This window comes from Canis lupus, chromosome 5, assembly GCF_011100685.1.
Source record: "Canis lupus familiaris isolate Mischka breed German Shepherd chromosome 5, alternate assembly UU_Cfam_GSD_1.0, whole genome shotgun sequence".
Lineage (NCBI taxonomy): Eukaryota > Metazoa > Chordata > Mammalia > Carnivora > Canidae > Canis > Canis lupus.
This window is the reverse complement of record NC_049226.1, coordinates 31739598-31758314: the sequence shown is the minus strand read 5'-3', so window position 1 is coordinate 31758314 and position 18717 is coordinate 31739598. Positions and strand designations below refer to the sequence as shown.

The 18717-nt window shown below is 53.5% G+C and overlaps 2 protein-coding genes across 14 annotated transcripts in view; one reads left to right on the top strand and one right to left on the bottom strand.

Annotated features, from left to right (window-relative positions):
* ZFP3 (ZFP3 zinc finger protein) overlaps nt 1-18717 on the top strand; it is a 91373-nt gene that overhangs the window by 39468 nt on the left and 33188 nt on the right. For 2 of the 11 annotated variants that reach the window (XM_038536493.1, XM_038536494.1), the window contains one exon: nt 15750-16158. The exons of 4 other annotated variants lie outside the window; for them this stretch is intronic. The gene's annotated coding sequence lies outside the window, so the exon portion shown is untranslated. Of the gene's footprint in view, nt 1-4665; nt 5110-12206; nt 12301-15749; nt 16159-18717 lie in introns of those variants that run through there. 5 more of the 11 variants (XM_038536487.1, XM_038536488.1, XM_038536486.1 and 2 more) reach the window with 5 other exon arrangements.
* SCIMP (SLP adaptor and CSK interacting membrane protein) lies at nt 146-18264 on the bottom strand. Of its 3 annotated transcripts, none has more exons than XM_038536505.1 (5): nt 17348-17497; nt 8402-8525; nt 6610-6673; nt 4844-4917; nt 146-2927 (listed from the first exon to the last, which is right to left on the bottom strand). In XM_038536505.1, exons 1-5 carry the CDS (start codon nt 17366-17368, stop codon nt 2773-2775), a joined length of 438 nt encoding a protein of 145 aa, XP_038392433.1. In that variant the 5' UTR covers nt 17369-17497; the 3' UTR covers nt 146-2772. The 3 variants fall into 3 exon arrangements, with proteins under 3 accessions (XP_038392433.1, XP_038392435.1, XP_038392434.1); XM_038536507.1 differs by lacking the exon at nt 17348-17497 and adding an exon at nt 10940-11114; XM_038536506.1 differs by lacking the exon at nt 146-2927 and having other exon boundaries at nt 4711-4917; nt 17348-18264.

The window sequence follows — 18717 nt, the reverse complement described above, 5'->3', positions numbered from 1 at the left end:
TAGATTCCATATGCTCAGAATGGGAACCGTCTTATTTCTACCTTTATTTATTGGTGAGTTTGGGCCTGGGGGCCCCTAGGGGGCTAGAATCCACAAAAAGGCCCCGTCAAATCTTGATAATGATATCAACCAAACTGGCAACAACTTTCTTTTTTTTAACCAAACTGGTTAAAAAAAAAAAAAAAAGGCTTTATTACAGGTACCCAGTATAACATCTCCCCTAAATCATACAGGCTCAGAGAGAAACTGCTTGTTTGCTTTGATCAAACTGATTGGTAGGTTTTTTCTGGCCAATGTTCAACATCTGATAAATGTTTACTAAGGGCCCCACCACGTGCCAGAGTCTGTGCTAGTGATGGGGCGTCTAGCAGTGAGCCAGCCAAGTTCCACCCCAGAGGAGCCCCAGATTAGAAAGAAGGGTGGGGAAGTGATCAGGCCATTGTAATACAGAGGGAGATGTGCTCCCAAAAGGCCAAGTTCATACATTCATTCAATTGATCATTCATTTGCCGTGTTTATTGAGTATCCATGAAGTGCCTGGGAAGTGTGCTATGGATGGATGGATGGAGAGAACACCGTCCTCACGTTGCTGTCAATGTAGTAGGGGAGAAGGACGGGTAAGTAGATCATCCTAGGGTGCTAATGTTATGGGAAGAGCACCTCAGAGGAAAGGCTCTAAGCAGAGATGGGATGAGAGGGTGGGGAAGAATGTTCTAGATAGGTGGGAGGTTGCTGCGCATAACAATAGGGGCAAGAGGGACTACAGACCAGGTCATCTCAAATGACTATAGCCAAAAATTTGGAAGTTGCAAGGGAGTGGGGAGAGGAAGGTTGCAGGAGACACCTGGGGACCCGATCTTGACAAATCTCATAACCTATATGAAGGAGTTCGGAGTTCTTCTGAGGGCAATGGGTGAAGAAGAGCTTTAGGCAAGGGAATGGGGTGGTCAGATGTCCCCTTGGAAAAACCACTGGCTGCTGTGTAGAAAGGGGACCGGAGGCTGAGATGTCAGTGGCAGGAGACTGCCCGGGGGGCTGCTGGAGAGGCACAGTCACAGGAGGTGGGGACCCCGGAGCAGAGGACCCCACACCCTGGACCAGATTCTGACTCCAGGGATTGAGAAGGTAGCACAGCAGAAGGAGTCTGGGATTGGGGGTGGGCCGTGGTTCCTTTCAGGATATGTTGAACTTGAGGGGGAGGGTTCCTGGGGCAGCAGGTCTGAGACCCAGGATGAGGCATGGCTGGAGTCATGAGCAGAGGGCCCTGAGCCCACAGAGGTGGCCCCATTGCTCCTTCTTCCAGCAGGGTTGGGGCACGGACTGGGAAGAGCCCGCGGAAGAGCAGCCATCTGGGTATGGCATTTTGGTGTGTGTGGCAGGAGTACAGGAGATGGTGCCATCCCAGACACCAGGGAGGAGGGAGGAGGTAGGAGGTAACCTGTCCCTGGTATTTGCTTTTAACTCCCGTCGTAGACTTGGATGGTTTGCCAAACATCTGTAAGAGGGAGAGCACGCGGGCCAAACTCTTCTGTCCTTTGGCGTATTAATCTTTCCCCTGTAACTTGGGGAGGGAGTCCTCTCTGGCTCATGAGTTCAGGGGCCACAGGGCCATGCCCCACAGCAAGGCGGTGGTGACCCCGGGTGGCGGGACATCCACACGTCCTGGGATATAGGCGAGAGGAAGCGCATGTGCCACTGTCCGTCCCCCCTGGTAGGGCAGCAGGCAGCGGCAAGGCCATCCCAGCAGCTGGCGGCGGCAGGCACACATGTCCGTCTCTGAGGAGGGGCTCGGCCCCAGGGGCCCTGCTCGCCTTCCCGAGGCCCTCAGTGCTCTCCCCGTGAGCCTGCTCGGTGCCGGGTTCCCCAGGGAAGGCTTGGCCATCAGCGCCTCGGGTCCACTGAGGATGCGTCAAGCCCGGGGACCCTGCCAGTCAGCGCTAGGGGACTGATGGGGTTCCAGAGGATGCAGGCACTGCTGCAGCAGGACAGGGCGGTGACCTTGCTGCTGTCTGCACAGAAAGTCACCCAAGGGACTCACAGATGAATCTGCCCATTCACTGTCCCTTTCTTTCCTCTTCCCCATGGTTTTTCCCTGGGGAAACCTGCCTTTCCTGTACCCCCTCACCCCGCACATAGTGCAAAATGACACAGCTGCATGTAACGTGTGTGCTTTGGCCCCCCAAGATCACATCTGTCCCCGTTGATTGATACAAGTGGGAAGCACAAGAAAAGATGGGTGAGAACCTGAATCTCTGAGGTCCATCTGGCCAAGGTCATGGGGAGGCACTGGGGTTTGGGATGCATGTTGGGAGGTTGGTTCACATGAAGCAAGAGCCATACTCACCCTTGCAGAAGCTGCAAGGAGGTGGGCAGGACCCGGGGGGGCCAAGGTGGGGGTGGGAGCCTGAAGGCTCTGGAGTCAGACACCAAAATGTAGCATCACTTAGAACCAAACAAAAGAGAGGAAGGGGGAGGAGTGTTTCTCACAGGTTCAGGGGGTCGGAGAGCCACAGGCCCCGGAGGTCCTCCTGAAGGAACCAATGGACAGGAGTTCAAGGCCTGAGCCCTCCAGGTCCGCAGGGCAGATCCTCAGCGTGGGTTCTGCTGGATGCTGATGCTCTGAGCTTCAGGAGGTGTTGATTTTAAAGGAGCTCCACTACGTGAGCACTGGCTTTCAGGATCCCATGACCTATGGCAGTTCACTCATTCTCGATTGGTTTAAAAAGCTGGGTGAACCCCCTTGGGCTTGTCAAAAAAGAAGGAACGGTTGTCTCAGAAGCGCTGCTTTTCCATATTGGCGGGGATTTCAACATCATCGTAGTCATCCAGAGGCTCAATGTAGCTCGGGATGGAAACCGTCTTCTTGTTTCTCACTTTGTTGACCAGTGAGTATGTGCTCGATGGCTGACTTGGGGGTTCCTGTGGGACTAGAACATGCAAATAAATCCTTAGAGGCAAAGCTACTGTGTGTTTACGTGGTTTTGACTAAGTGACTCAGCGTGATTTCCATGGGTCTGGGTGACCTTCCCACTCCCTGGTGGACCCGACCCCATCTGTGGGAGTTGTAGATGAGCAGACATGACCCAGCCTCGGGATCCCGCAAGTGAGTGAAAGGCAGATGTGGGTCAGACACCCTGGCTCCCGGGTCCCTCTGCCTGCACGCCACACACATGGCATGGGAACCATGAAACAGAAGTGTAGACAACACGCCGACCTGAGCTAGTACCCAGATGAGTAGAGTTGTGTGGGAGCCTCATTCTCATGGGGAAGTGATGCAAACCACATTTCTTCTCTGGCACATCCCTCACAGTGACTTACAGTGTTTTTCAGAATTTCCCGTAATTACTTAGGCACAGATCTCTGTTCAGAAGGAAAGGGGATGGTGGTGTTTGCAGAACGTGGAATTAGGGAACAGGTATGTAGCACAAGCACCCAAGTGGCCACGGGGAAGAAAAGCAAGACAGCCAGCTCTCCTCAGATGGGACCAGAGTGGCTCTACCACAATCTCGTCTTCCTCACGCAGGCCTGAGAGAGGACCACCCTTCATTTCCCGCAGGGCACTGCAGTCAGACCCCCGGTTCCTACCCAGGCCCGAGCTGTCACATGCTGTGTGGCCCCGGGTGAGTCACTGAACATCTCTGTTTCTCCATGTCCTCATCTGCCAAAGGGGAATAACCACAAACCTGCCTCATAATGCTGTTGAGCACATGGCATGAGATGGTGTCTGTAAGGTGCCTCGCACAGGGCTGCTCAATGAATGTGGGCTCATATTAGGATTTATCTGTGTGAGCAATACGTTCTTATGAGCTCCTAAGCTCCAGGCACTGCTCTCAGCAGTGGCTAAGGCATGGTGAGCAAGATAAGAAAGGCTCCTGTTTTCCCAGGGCTTTGTGTTCCACGGGTCGTAAACAACTGAGTAATAATGAAATGAGACAATTTTGGATAATGGCCTTCGCTTTACAGAGGGTAGGCGGCAGTGGCCTCTTTGAGGTGCTGACATTTTAAAAATATATATTTTATCTATTTATTTGAGAAAGAGAGAGAGAACGGGGGAGGAGAAGAGGCAGAGGAAGCAGGAGACGTGGGACTCGATCCCAGGACCCTGAGATTGTGACCCAAGCCGAAACCAAGAGTTGGATACCTAACTGACTCAGCCCCTCTAGGCGCCACGAGATGCCGACATTTGAGCTGACTTGTGAAGGATGAAGTGAGGCCCCTATGTAAGCAGCTTAGAGAGGAACATTCCAGTCAAGGGGACCAGGCGGAGTTTTTCCAGCGGCCAGTGCAGTAGGCCCAGTGACACCCCCATGTTCCTTTTGACTCATGCTCCAAGCAGGGGTTTGAATTTACACAGCGACAGCTGGGAGCGTTGCTGCTTACCCCGTCCCCTTTCCGACCTGTCTGTCCCTTCCAAAAGGATGCTACCGTCTGCAGATTCCAGGGTTCTGGACTGAGTTTTGCATCCCTACAACATTCATATGTTGAAGTCCTCAGCCCCCAGTGAGGCTGTGTCGGAGACGGGACCTCTATGGAGGTAATGAAGGCTAAATGACGTCACAAGGGTGGGGCCCTGATCTCATAGGCTTCGTCTCCTTATAAAAAGAAACACCAGCTCACTCACTGTCTCTCTCCCTCCCTCCCTCCCTCTCTCCCTACCCACCCCAGCATCCCCAGCCACACTGGCTGGCACCTCAGTCTTGGACTTCTAGCCTCCAGGACCACGAGAAAATTCCTATTGCTTAAATCACCTGGTTTATGGGACTTTGTCCTGGGCAGCCTGAGCTGAGATATTCAGATACATTTGTTACCCCGAAGGAAACTGCGATCAGAGACAGATACTTACATGTGTGTTCTGGAAAAAGCAGACCTCTGGGTGGCAGAGGGGGCAACTGAACCAGCGGTTCATTGTTAACATTCCTGGAGAGAGAGAGAGATCAGGGTGTGGTTCTGACCATGCTGGTGGTCAGCATGAGAAGAAGGACAGCACTGAACATTCAGACCCTGGTCCCTGAAAGCAGGAGGCATCGCCTTTTCTAGGTTTTGTATACCTTTTTTTTTTTAAAGCTATATAGCTTTTTTTTTTTTTTTTTTTAAATCTACGATAGTCATACAAAGAAAGAGAGAGAGGCAGAGACACAGGCAGAGGGAGAAGCAGGCTCCATGCACCGGGAGCCCGACGTGGGATTCGACCCCGGGTCTCCAGGATCGCGCCCCGGGCCAAAGGCAGGCGCCAAACCGCTGCACCACCCAGGGATCCCTTTGTATACCATTTGTAAAGAAGAGGATGCCTCTGTGCCCGGGGACCAGCTGGACTTAGCATGGAGCGTGCCTTCCCAGGCAGTTTCAGGCAGGGGAGGTAATAAGCACCAGGTGCGCTTTGATTTGCAGAGACACAAGAGTTCCTGAAGCCACCTGTGCACACAATGTGTGACCGCAGCCCACCTCCGTGACCACAGTCCACGCCTGTGGGCCCACTCTGCTGAAAGGCTTGCGTGTGCTCACCAGAAGACGTGTGCCCGAATATCCATCCCAGCACCATGCACAACAGCCCCACACTGCACACCACCAAGGTGTGCACTGGCCACAGAGTGGATAAATTCGTCATGGTGCACTCCCACCGTGGAAGACTATAGGAGCAAGGGTGGGCCGTCTACAACCACACACATGGCATGACACTCACAAAACACAGCTCACCAAAGAAGCCAAGCGGCACTGGATAGTATACACTCCATCTCCAGCCCTTTTGGAGGCTATGATGAATTATCCACTCTACAGCTGGAACCAAGGCTCTGTGAGCCTATCTGGCTGGCCGTGCTTTGCACATGGTGCCACAAACCCACGTTGGGAGAAAGCCTGCTCCATGAGATCACACTGGGAGAGGACTCCTGGAAGCTTGCCCCTGATTTCTCCTGGGCTCTACCCTACACACTTTCCACTTTGATGAGTTTACTCTGCGCCCTTCTACTACAATATCCCGTAAGTGTGACTACAGTAGCTTTTCTGGGTCCTGTGAGTCCTTCTCGAGAGAGTCATCAACCCTAAAGGTGAACCTGGGTTTATGCCCAACGCATAGCAATCATAAAAGCCCCAAATATATCACAAAATACAGAAGTAGAACAAGGGGCCTATTTTCCTTAAGCACCCAGCCTTAAACAGACTACACTTGTGATCCATCTAAAGAAAAGGAGGGTGGGGACACCAGGCTGGCTCAGTCAGTAGAGCAAGCCTGCAACTCTTGACCTAGGAGGGGTGTGAGTTCCAGCCCCACTTTGGGGGTAGAGATGACTTAAAAATAAAATCTTGAAAAGGACAGGAGGGTAGGCCTAACCCTAAGTGGTGGGCCCAGCGCACAGAGCTTGACCTGTGACCTCTACGAAATGAGACGAGCCCAGGACGACTTGGAGAGCGGAGCCCCAGACGGTGCCCTGAGGCCCCAAAAGCCCAAATCCTTTTCCCCTTGGTGCAGGGGGACTTGGCACATGTGACTGCTCACTGGCTGCTCAGGCGCAGTAGGCGTCAAGGGCATCCCGCGGAGAAGTGCAGGTGCAGGGGCGGGTGTGAGCGCGGGGCTCTCTAGACAGAAAAGACCAACCGGTTCCCCTGACTTACTCATACATCTTCTCATCATCTCTTCGCTTTTCTTCCAAGGGCTTGGCAATTTCCCACTTCTTGCCTAAGAGGAATCCAATAAGCATATTTCATTTGTGAGGAATTAGCAGAAGATGTGACTTTAGAGTTCAGAGGCCCTCAGACACTGAGTGTGTTCAGGGTGTTTTGGGGTGGAGTTGGGAAGAACCACTGTGGGGACACGGAGCAGGTAAGGGATGGAGACTGACTTTAAGTCTTCCGGCCTTTGGCTAATTCACGAGGGTGGACCCTGCTTGCTTCCTCAGTGCCCAGAAATAGTGGTGGAATGAGCAACCCAGAGTGTGGTTGGGGGGGAAATGAAAGAAAGAATGAGAAAAGCCGTTCATAAACTGTGGTGTGCTGGACCTACACGTTACTGCTAATTATAACCTACATGTGAAGAGCAGTGGGTTGAGATAAAAGAGAATGGGGTAAGGTTTTTGTTTTAGGGTCATGCTTTCGTCCGTATCTAAAAAAGGAAACAGTTTAAGAAGGCAGGTGGACAGAGGACCATGGGACCCAGAATATGCTTTGTCTTTAAAAAACCAATTGCCGCCAAGGGGTGAAGGGACTAATGTTCAGCCCGGTGGATGCAAGCTCTGGTCCCCACTCTGCCCCCAACTCCTGTGGCCTCATCGAGGCTTGGCTTCTCTCTGAACCTTAACTGGCTTATCTACAAAAAGAGGTTGAGGAGGATGACAGGGTCTCACTCCTTGTGTGGCTCTAACCTTTCAGGGCAGGCCCAGGACACTGAGGGGTGCCTGTCCAGGCTGCCCCCCCAGGGGAGCTGGCCACCCCTCTCACTCTCTTTATCCTCTGCAGGTCAACAGAGGGGTAGGATCTCAAGAAAACACACCATCAAATCAAGTCAAGGATTTCGTGTTTCGGGACGTGAACACCAAAGTGGAAACCTGCGCGTAGGTCATCTAAAGTTCATGTAGGGCCTTCAGGAAGCTGCTCGTTTATATTCTGAGGATGCCAACAACCTCTGGCCAAGGCAGCTTGCACTCTGGAAAATTCAGAGTATGACTTTAGAGAAGGCAACCGGGATGGCCAACGTGTTGGTCACGGACTAAGCTCATTTTTCATGCATTAAGACAGTGTTTTTGTAAAAAACCTGCTTTGGGGGCCCTTGGGTGGCTCAGGGATTGAGCGTCTGCCTTCGGCTCAAGGTGTGATCCCGGGGTCCTGGGATTGAGTCCCGCATCAGGCTCCCCGAGAGGGAGCCTGCTTCTCCCTCTGCCTGTGTCTCTGCCTCTCTCTCTGTGTCTCTTATGAATAAATAAATAAATAAAATCTTAAAAAAAACCAAACCCATTCTGTTGAGGGATGATGGACCTACAAAAAAGCTGTATATATTCCCATGTATTTAACATGTGTACAACTTGATGGGCTTGGAATTGAGACAACCTTTGACATTCCTTGGATCTGAGCTATCTCCTAAGTCCCGGAGGTAAGCCAGCAGCCACACCAGAGAGAGAAAGCGCTGGAGCATCCTGTGCCTTGAAACAGATTCTGCCCTCACCCAAACCCTGCGGGGGCCTGTGGAGTTCCTGGACGGGAGTTACCCTCCCTCCCTTTGCTGTGCAGATGGGGACACCGAGGCTCAGAGATGTAAGCTAGTGGGAGGGCTAGGACTCAAACCCAGAGCACATGATGCTTAATCCAAAATTCAGCCAATACAGGCCCAGAACAAATCATCTTATCCCTGATGCACAAGGATATGCACCCCAGATCTGCTCCCTCCACCTGCCCCAGGGGATACCACCATTACCCTGTCTAAGCAGCTGCCTGCAGGCACAGTACAGGATAAGGCCCAGGCCTGTGGAGACGACAATGATGGCCACAGCTAAGATGATCCAGAAATTGTCCCTCCACCAATCCATCGCAATGAGACCCTGAGGAGAATGGAGACAGAGGGATGATGCAGGAGCAAGAGCATCTGGCAGGGAGGGGTGGGGGGCCGTTGTCTACCATGTGGAGGGGCTACCTCTGCTTAGGGGCTGGGCAGGCGCTGGCTGGGGCAAACCCTCCCCCTGCGCAGCCGGAAGACCTCAGGCAAAGTCCTGAAGCCCCTCTGAGCATCGGTGTGTCCTCCTCTACAACATGGCAGCGGTGCCGGCCAGTGACGCTCTACATGTTAAACCCACACAATGTTAGAAGTCAATCATATCTCAGTAAAGCTGGGCTGAAAAAGAGGGAAAAAAGATAAGAAAAGGAAACAAGAGAGCAGAAGGTTTGAGGATTGTTGGAAGGTCCCCGCGGTGGAAGATGACCAATGCTCTCATAGGATAGTGATGACTAATGTTCAGTCTGAAGCTGTTGCCCCTGTCATATTGTGCTGTAATCTTTTGTCACCATCAAATCTGCAGTAAAATTGCACAATAAAAGTTTGTAGGAATGGAGCCGGGGGAGTAATGACATGTGGGTGGTGGTTTTCCAACCAGGGGTAATGTATGTGTGAGTAAAACAGCAGCCGTGAGGCCCCCGCCAGTGGGGAGCAGCCTGCAGGTGGGATTCCTAGGAATAGGAATGCGGGGAGCTCTTGGGGGAGGGACGGGGCACCCCTCATCCAGGGCGTGAGCACTCTATTTGGATATTAAAATTTTAAAAAAATCATCCTTGGATCACCTGGGTGGGTCAGTGGTTGAACATCTGCCTTCGGCTCAGGGCATGACCCCGGGGTCCTGGGATTGAGTCCCACATCGGGCTCCCCCCAGGGAGGTTGCTTCTCCCTCTGCTTGGGTCTCTGCCTCTCTCTGTGTGTCTCTCATGAATAAATAAATACAATCTTGAAAAAAAAAATGATCCTTGAGGCCTGGCATATCCCTGGTATTAGCTAAATGGAAACTCATGCATGTTCATACAGAGCCACTTCCAATTCATGCTTCTGAGTAATATTAGCAATATAAACGGGGACCCAGGGAATCCCTGGGTAGTTCGGTGGTTTAGCACCTGCCTTCGGCCCAGGGCATGATCCTGGAGTCCCGGGATCGAGTCCTATGTCAGGCTCCCTGCATGGAGCCTGCTTCTCCCTCTGCCTGTCTCTGCCTCTCTCTCTCTCTCTCTCTCTCTCTCTTTCTCTCCCCCCTGTGTCTTTCATGAATAAATAAATAAAATCTTTAAAAAAAATAAAATAAACGGAGACCCAGTCAGGGGAACGGGGGTAAAGTAAGCTAAAGCTCTGATTCCTACAAAGACTTCTGACTTGGCTCACTCTCTAAGTACCTGTTTATATTACCGGCATCGTGTCTTCATTTATGATGTTTGATGTTGTTTCTACTGTAATTTGGGTTTTCAGTTCCAAACTTTGTTTGTTTGTTTTAGTGAAGGTTTGGCTTGACCAAATAGAACGTCTTTTGGCCATACCAATTGTGTGTAACTAGTGGTCTTGTACGCGCATCGTTCTGCAGCTTTTTTGCTCAACTTTTCAATAATCATTATTCTTTTGCCATTTATCCATGGTCGTTGTGGGTGTGCTGGGGATTTAGTCTTAACGGGGTGAACTGTCAGTTAACCAGGTAGCCTGACCATCATGCAGGCACTGAGCAGAGGTTTTATCGTAAATCACCTTTTCAGGACGTGCCAACGAAAACAATAGAGGAAGAAGAACATAGGGGAAAAAGGAGAAGCATAGAGACTGGGAACTTGGCTTTCAGGAGGGCCCCATGAAATTTGGTTTTGCCGGGTCCAGGGAGATCACAGGGCACTGGACTTAAGGAAATGCCACATAAGGAAGCCTGGGTGACTCAGTTGGTTAAGGATCTGCCTTCAGCTCGGGTCATGATCCCGAGGTCCTGGGATTGAGCCCTGAGTGGGGCTCCAAGATCAGCAGGGGGATCTGTTTCTCCCTCTCTCTCTGCCCCTCTTTTATTTTTTTTTAATTTTTAATTTTTTTCTTTATTTTTTCTTAAAAAAAATAAAATGAGCATTGCCAAATTTTACCAACTGAACTCAGTCGGCTTAGTAATCAAAAGAAACTATTTTTAAAATATTTTATTTATTTATTATTCATCTCCCTGTTCTGTTTGGCTTCGAGAGACCACTCGTGTTCCTGGGCCGTGGCCCCTTCCTTATGCCCGGAACCAGCTGGGTGGCATGTCCCTGGCAGTCCCTCTGTAGCCACGTCTGCCTCCTCTTCCTCTTTGGACTCTGTTTCCTGCCCGGACCACCCAGGATGATCTTGTCTCCCCGGCTGCTGAGCAGCCACCTCAATTCCACCTGCGCCATCACTTCTCCCTTGGCTGTGGCCTGACACCATCACAGGCTGGGGCCGTGTAGGGTCACCCCACAGACCACCTCGGGTTCTCACCTCAGGACGAGACGCCCGCACAAGCGCTTCCATGGGCTCATGCTTGTGTTTTGCCAGTAGAAAATCAGGAAGAGGGATCCCTGGGTGGCGCAGCGGTTTGGCGTCTGCCTTTGGCCCAGGGCGCGATCCCGGAAATCCGGGATCGAGTCCCACATCGGGCTCCCGGTGCATGGAGCCTGCTTCTCCCTCTGCCTGTGTCTCTGCCTCTCTCTCTCTCTGTGACTATCATAAATAAATAAAAAATTAAAAAAAAATTCTTAAAAAAAAAAAAAGTCAGGAAGAAAAGGGAGGAAAAGTTAGGAGGGGCTCTGCTATCTTTGACAGACGTCCATGGCCTGGGGCCCAAGGTCACTGACCTCATCAGGAAGCAGTAGGGACCTGTCATGAGGCTTGGGGTCAGACATGGGTCTCTATTTCTGGGAGGTGTCTCTGCCCCATGGGAGGGAATATCTTTGTTGTCAAGAGTCTGAGGACACAGGGAGGTTCTTGAGGCAGGACTGGGGCTCATAGGTGAGGCAGGGCCCTGGGGGCCAGGGCGAGGGGCACCCTTGGCCCTGTATAGACCAGAAGAGGAATCATCATCGTGGGCCCAGGTCAGCAGTCCCAGAGCACAGCAAAAGGAGAGGGGCCAAGCGCACAGGTGTGCAGACCCAGGGTCCCAGCTGCTGGGAGGAGATCAGGAGCTGCAGGCCGGACCTCAGGTGCCATCACCTGGAGGAGCATCTGGTGGACACCACACCTGGAGGAAGGAAGGGAAGAGGCACCATGGGAGCGCCCCTCAGATTTTAGTTGTCGAGGAGCTTGGATGCACGTATCAGGCTCTGGGCAAAAACTGAAAGAATATTGAGGTTCCCAACCCTCACCCGGCTTGAACCTTGGAATCACTCAGGGAGCCTGAAAGACCGCTGCTTGTCTGCTCTACATCCAACTCTCTAACTGATCTGGGGTGGTGCCTGGCCACCGTGGTTTTGTTTGTCTTTTTTTTTTTAAGATTTTATTTATTTATTTACAAGAAGCATAGAGAGAGAGGCAGAGACACAGGCAGAGGGAGAAGCAGGCTCCTCGCAGGGAACCCAATGCAAGACTTGATCCCAGGACCCCGGGATCATGCCCTGAGCCAAAGGCAGATGTTCGTTCAACCGCTGAGCCACCCAGGTGCTCCCTGTTTGTTTGTTTTCATAAAATTCTCCCTGAGTGATGTGCGCTTTGTCTCTGAATTCCTTTTTTTTTTTGTCTCTGAATTCCTATTACAACCTCCCCGATGGAGGTGCTGTTGTCACCCGCAGTAGAAATGGGGCGCCAGGAGGTGAAGCAATTTGCTAGAGGCAGCGCAGCTGGGAGTTGACGACCCAAGATTCCAGGTCAGTGCCATTGGACCAGAGTTCATGCTTCTCTTAGGCTGCGGGGTGGACACCAAGCTGGTGCATGCTTTTCTTTTCACAACAGAACTGAAAGCAGAACCCTCACCCGAGGGCTTCCAATTCCAGCAGGGCCTCAGCCGTGGGCCACGTCTCGTTCCCCACAGCAAGAACCGCAGTATGAAAATACGTCTCAGAAAAGCAACACGCTCTGCGCGCTGACGTAGCCCAGGCCAGAAGTGCTCTGCATGCTCTGTCTCACAACGGCGGCTTCTGGTTATAAGCCCATTTACAGAGAAGACAGCAGAGACTTAGGTCTGAGTCAGTGGCCCAGGGTCGCAGAGCTAGCAAGTGGAAAATTCAGAAGCCAACCCCCCACCCCAGGTCTCCCTGAAACCAGTGGAGCTTTCATGTGTGACTGCCGAACGGGGGCTTTGGGAGATGCATGAAAATGCAGATGCCAGGGTCCCAGGCCCCTTCCCAGTTCTTATCTGTGGGTCCAGGGTGGGACTCGGCAATTAGTCCTTTTATTTTTATTTTTTTAAAAAGATTTTATTTATTCATAGAGAAAGAGGGGGGTGGGGGGCAGAGACACAGGCAGAGGGAGAAGCAGGCTCCATACAGGAAGCCCGACGTGGGACTCGATCCCAGGTCTCCAGGATCACACCCCAGGCTGCAGGCGGCGCCAAATCGCTGCACCACTGGGGCTGCCCAGCAATTAGTCCTTTTAATGAGCACAGTTCCAGGGAGGAACGTGTCCAGCCAGAGAGCAGAGCCCACAGCTGGGGTGGGTGAGCCCAGGGGAGGCTTATCTGCACACCCTGCCCTGCCTCCTCCAACCCCACAGTCAGGGGCAGTCGTAGCACTGGCATGGTGGAGTGCAAGCCCCTCCAAAAGACTCCTCGAACCAAACACCTCTCCTGTTTGCTTGTCACAATGCCTGAAATTGTGTCATCAAGTTGCTGCAAAAGTCCCATGCTCCCCACCCACCCCTGCCCCCTGCTTCCTGTCCATTCAAACTCATTTGCCAGAGAGTGCCAGACTCTGAGGAAGAAAACCTGATCAGTACTAGGTTGCGAATGACTTCTTGGCTCCTCAGGGGATGGGACTGCTTCCTTGGATTCCCTAGGGTGTTGGCCAGCGCGGGGAGCATCCTAGGATCGTATCCAGAGTCCCCAGAGGATATAAGTGAATGTGACATAGGAGCAAAGACTGTCTTATGTAGCTCGTACTCCCGCTAGAGGCCCAGCCCTGGTCAGGGGGTTCTCAGTGCTCATCCGGCCCTCAGGACAGACTTGGGATCTCACGCACCCCGTGACCTCTGTGGCTGATGAGATCCTGATGGGGGCTCCACCGTCAGAGTGATGGAGACCCAAGAGGTGAGAGCGGGTTGGACGTGAAGGCAGAGGAAAGATGGTTCACTGAGAATACGAGGGGCTTCAAGGTGCTTCTAAACCATGAACGTGTCGGGACAGGAGATAGGAAGGCAATACAGAGAAGAGAGACCTCTTCCCAGCCCGAAGGGAAGGAAGATGGAGAGGGGCATGCTGGGGCCCAGGGGGTGGGAAGCAGGGAGAGCCAACACCCCTGTTCTCTCTGAAGTAGGAGCCAGGTTGGCGGGTGCTAGGCGGGCCGAGTGGGAGGCAGAACCCAAGTTGTCACTGCTGGGAGGGACGCGTTCCTCCTCCAGCTGGGCCCACACACTCTGCCCCTGCCCTGCCCCTGCCCCTGCTCCTGCCCTAGGGGCTTGCTGTCCGTCCTGTGGTTCACAGGTTCACTGTCACCCATGCGGACCAGTCAGCTCCACTGGGCAGGGCTGCTCTCTACCGCTGTCTGCAGGGCCCAGACCTCACCTGGATCCAGTAAGCAATCCAGAGGGATTTAGGACTATGCAAATGAATGACCCACAGGCCTCTCCCCTGACCTGTGGCTGCACTTCACCTCTGAGGATACTGGCAGGCAGTTTAGATCTACAGTCTGCACCCTGATTCCAGAGCGACCCAGCCCGGCCTGCCACCTGGCGTCCACCTACCATCTCAGCTGCCGCTATAGGCACTGAACAGCCGGCAGGGAAACAGAGGCCCTGTGGAACCTGGGGGTGGAGCTCCGGCCTCCCAAAAGTCTCTCCTCCTCCACTCCAGCAACATGCTCACCCTCCCAGCGAGCATGTTGCAAGTCTGAGTGGCCTCAGGGCCAGTGGGTGGCTGAGCACAGTCACGACCCAGCCCCAGCCCTGGCTCTCACTTCCCCAAAAGGCATTTCTGGGGAGTCAGTGACAGAAGTCATACTGTCCCCTTACCGGGAATTCCAGAGACTGTGGGTTTATTTAGCACTTGCTTTAAACACACACACACACACACACACACACACACACACACACACCAGGGATCTCTGGGTGGCTCAGGGTTTTAGCATCTGCCTTCAGCCCAGGGCATGACCCCAAGGTCCTGGGATTGAGTCCCGCATCAGGCTCCCCGCAGGGAGCCTGCTTCTCCCTCTGCCTGTGTCTCTGCCTCTTTCTCTGTGTCTCTCATGAATAAATAAATAAGAAATCTTAAAAAAATAAATAAAGCACGCCAAAAAACCCCTACACAACCAAGTTGTATAGTGTAGGCAGATGGCTACACAAACACTCATAAACACTGGCATACGTGAAACAGTTCATGAACTTTCTTTCTGACATGTCTTCCCAGCAGCATTTTCCTGCCTCATCTAGCTGAGTGTGTTAAAAAAAGTAGGGAGCATGAGGCCCTCTGTTTCTTTCCAGAGCCACTAATGATGAAGTCCTGGGTATTGAAACAGCTGGCTTTTTTTCCCTTGAGAGAAATTAATGATTTGAGGCAGCTGCGAGGCCCAAAATTTTCAGAGAGAATGCGGGTGTGTTGGGGTGTCCTAGCGGGAGTTGCAAGAGGCCTCCAACAAAGCCTCCATGGGAGGAAAGAAGATGGGGTCCCGCTCCTCACCTGCTCTCTGCGTTAGGGCTTCGTGGCCTGGGACACAAATCCCCTTGAATGAGGCCTGCCCTGCCCGGGACAGCACCTGCTATGTCTCTAAGTCTTCGTGCAGAGAGAAGAACGGGAAAAAAAGCCCATTAATAAATGTTTATATGGCCTATATGAGGGAAGGATAACTTTGGATATATTGGGTTAAGTTAAATGTATTATTAAAATTAATTTCAGCTTTTTATCTCTTTTAATTTTTCCAATTGAAATTATTCTCTCTTGTGCCTCTGCTCACACTCAGATTCTTGGGACCAACTGGCTGGCTCAGTTGGTGCAGCATGCGACTCTTGATTTTGAGTAGGGGGTTGTGAGTTTGAGCCCCACCCCGTGTCCGGTTGTGGAGATTGCTTAAATAAATAGACTTAAATTTTTTTTTTTTTTGTCAGGGGGATGGGGAAGCAAAGAGTAATCACACGGTCATTGCCTCTGATTCCGTAATATCGTTTCTAGAGATAACAGCCTGAGAAGGAATCCAAAGGAAGTAAAAGTTGGATGCAGAACCGTGTTGACTTGAGCGCACACAGAGGCAGGGAGCCATCCCACCCGCCGCGTGGGACTGGGCGATGGGGGGAGTTGCGCAAGAGCCACTCAGTGGATTGCATGCAGCAATCAGGTGGCAGGAAGATGAGAAGAAACCCAGTGACCTTCCAGGAACCCCAGACCCTGAGGGAGCAGAGCAGGGCCCGTGCCCATGCGATGCCATGTCTCCCCTTGACACCTGGGTGCGCGGCTGGGGCCTGTGGGGAGAAAGCCCAGGACGCAGACCTTCCACCGTGCGGGAATACGATCCATCCCCCTCTCTCGCTCTGCCGCCAGCCTCGCTATGAAGCATGAACCCAACACGGTTTCAAGACTCCAGGTATCACATCTTAAAAGAGCCTCTGCTTGCCCCTCCTGAGCAGGTGGCCTTTGTGGTGTTTCCACGGCGTTGGCTATGTCCTCCTCAGAATCTTTTGGAATTACGGATGACTCAAGCTTCCTACTGAGTTATCCCGGGATTTCTGCAACCCATAAATCCTTCCTCGGGTCCCGTCAAATTGTCTCCCACTGTTGCTGGCCTTTTTTGTTTGGCTCTGGTGCCAGGAGCCAGGGGTGGCTCTTTGGCCACGGTGCTTGTATCATCCGAGGGTGGGGGGCACTGAGGATGCCTGGTGACAGCCGCTGAGGCCCGTAGGTCCCCTCTAGAACTTGTTTAATCAAAACAAGACAGTGCTACCTTCTCAAAATAGCTATGCTCTCTGCCGAAAAACCAGGAGGCAAAAACCCAAACTCTGCGTTGTTTGTTGCGAGGTTGTGGAATGTGGGCTCATCCCTTCCCCTTGTTTGTCTGAAGTTTTCATGTTCATTGATCCTAAAAAATACTGAGAAGCCGCCAGATCTTGTCCTTACCAGGCACGGGGAGTCCCACCTCCAGAGCTCCCCGGGAGGTTCACATGCTGGCAAGCTTGGTCTGGCAGAGGGGCCAGGAAAGGCAGTGGCCCTCGGGACCAGTGATGAGCGACAAAGTGGAACTAGAAACATCAGGCTGGAGCCAGGCCCCCTCCGCGGTGATTTCCCCCCGGGGTGGCAGCAGATGGCTGACCGGGATCTGAGGCCAGCCCGGCATAGCTAGACCCCAGGGCCGTGGGAGCACGGGATGTCTTACCAGTCCCCATGCAGCAGATGCACACGCATGACGGCGCCACAGTGTGTGGCCCCTAGGGTGTTTTGCACGGGCCCCACGACGCAGCCCAAAGTTTGCACTGTCACTGCCTCGCCCCCTTACCCCCAGCGCACACCCATCGGGGTCCTCTCACTATCAGAGTCCAGAGAGGGCGAACCACCCCTCTCCAGGTAACACAGCTCGCTGCCAGTCATTGTGTCATTTCAACCCGAGACGCAGATTTCTTCTTCCCCCCAACACACGCTGGGGAATGGAGGCCCCGAGGGGTGCAGTGATTCTGAGGTCACCCAGCTGGTGGGTGGCAGAGTGGACTCGCCAAGGCCACCCAGAGATTGGGCTACAACCCCCGGGTGACCCCTCGGGTGGCTCGGGCCCGGATGCTTACCTGGGTAGCAAGGGTGTCCATCCGTGAGCAGCTGAGGGTATGGCAGGCGCCCGAGTGTGGTGGCTCCGGCGCAGCTGGCAGGACGTCTTCCTCGCCCACAAGCCTCCCGCCCACCCCGGAGCAGTGAGCCCAGCCAGACCACACTTCCCCTTCCTGCTCAGCCCTCCAGTGGGGGGAGTCCCAGGCGCCTGCACAGCAGCCCGTCCTTGTTCCAGGGGAGCTGCCTCCCCAGGCTCTCAGGACCCAGACCCTCCTTCCACGAGGCCCGGCAGACAGCCATCCAGGGGTCGGGGACAGGCTCACCGGCGTGGACGGGGTGCTGTGGGGTCCCTGAGATGAGCCTGTGTGGGCATCCTTGGCTGCAGCAGCCCCCATAGGGCTCCCAAAGAGTGAGGACGCTGGCTCCCACCCAGAGACCCGGGCACGACACGGGCTCAGGTGGGACACGGCATCCCTGTGGGAGCCGCTGGAGGAAACCTGGGCACCTAGGGGCTACTGGGCCAGCCATCCACCGCCCCCCACCCCCACCCCGGCCATCGTGGCAGGACTGGGTCTCCACCAAACGGGGTAGAGAGTCGCCAGCAGCGCCCTGGGGCCGCAGGCCATGGTGGCGGGGGTGGGGGGTCTGTGAACCATTTTGTCGTGTTTTGTCGTTTTGTCTTGTTGAATTGACCGTTCTGACTTCAGGGAACAGCCTGGCGGTAAAAATAGCCACATGGGTGTGTACCACCTCTGCCCCGGGGACAGAGGTTATTTTGAGTCTCCGGGGTAATGATGCTGCCCTGGGCTTTCTGGTAAATGCTTACCCACCGGCTTGCAGGAAACAGGATTCCTGATCTGACAGGCTTTGCAAATTTCCACGATGCAGACAGCGCCACTGTGGCCCATCTCGAGCCAGTGGCGGGCTGGGCCTGCATCCGGCCGGGGGGTGGGGGGCATGTTTGCATCAGGGGTTACGGCCGCTAACTCCCAGCCCCCAGCACCTGCGGGCACTGCGCCCACCGTGGCAGCGCCTTCTGTGCCCTGCCTGGCCGCATCTCCCCTGGCCTGGGGGGTGATCATCTCCATGGTACAGGCAAGCACACCTGAGCAGGGGGGTTACAGCTGGAGTCAGCTCCTGGGCCAGGGAAGGACTCCAAGCCCCTGTGTGCCCGTGAGCATGCAGAACCTGTGCTCTTTCTTCAGATCGAGCCAGCATTGAGCTGCTCCAAACACTCCCTAAAAGCGAATTTAAAGTGATCGTTGGAGAAGTAAACACATGCTCCTGTGGGAATAGCTTAGCCTGTGCTACCCAGGCCTGACTTCTGGGTCTGCATCCCATGTGGTTTCAGCAGCGCTTGGGGCTGGCCCCAGCTAGGTGACAGCATTCT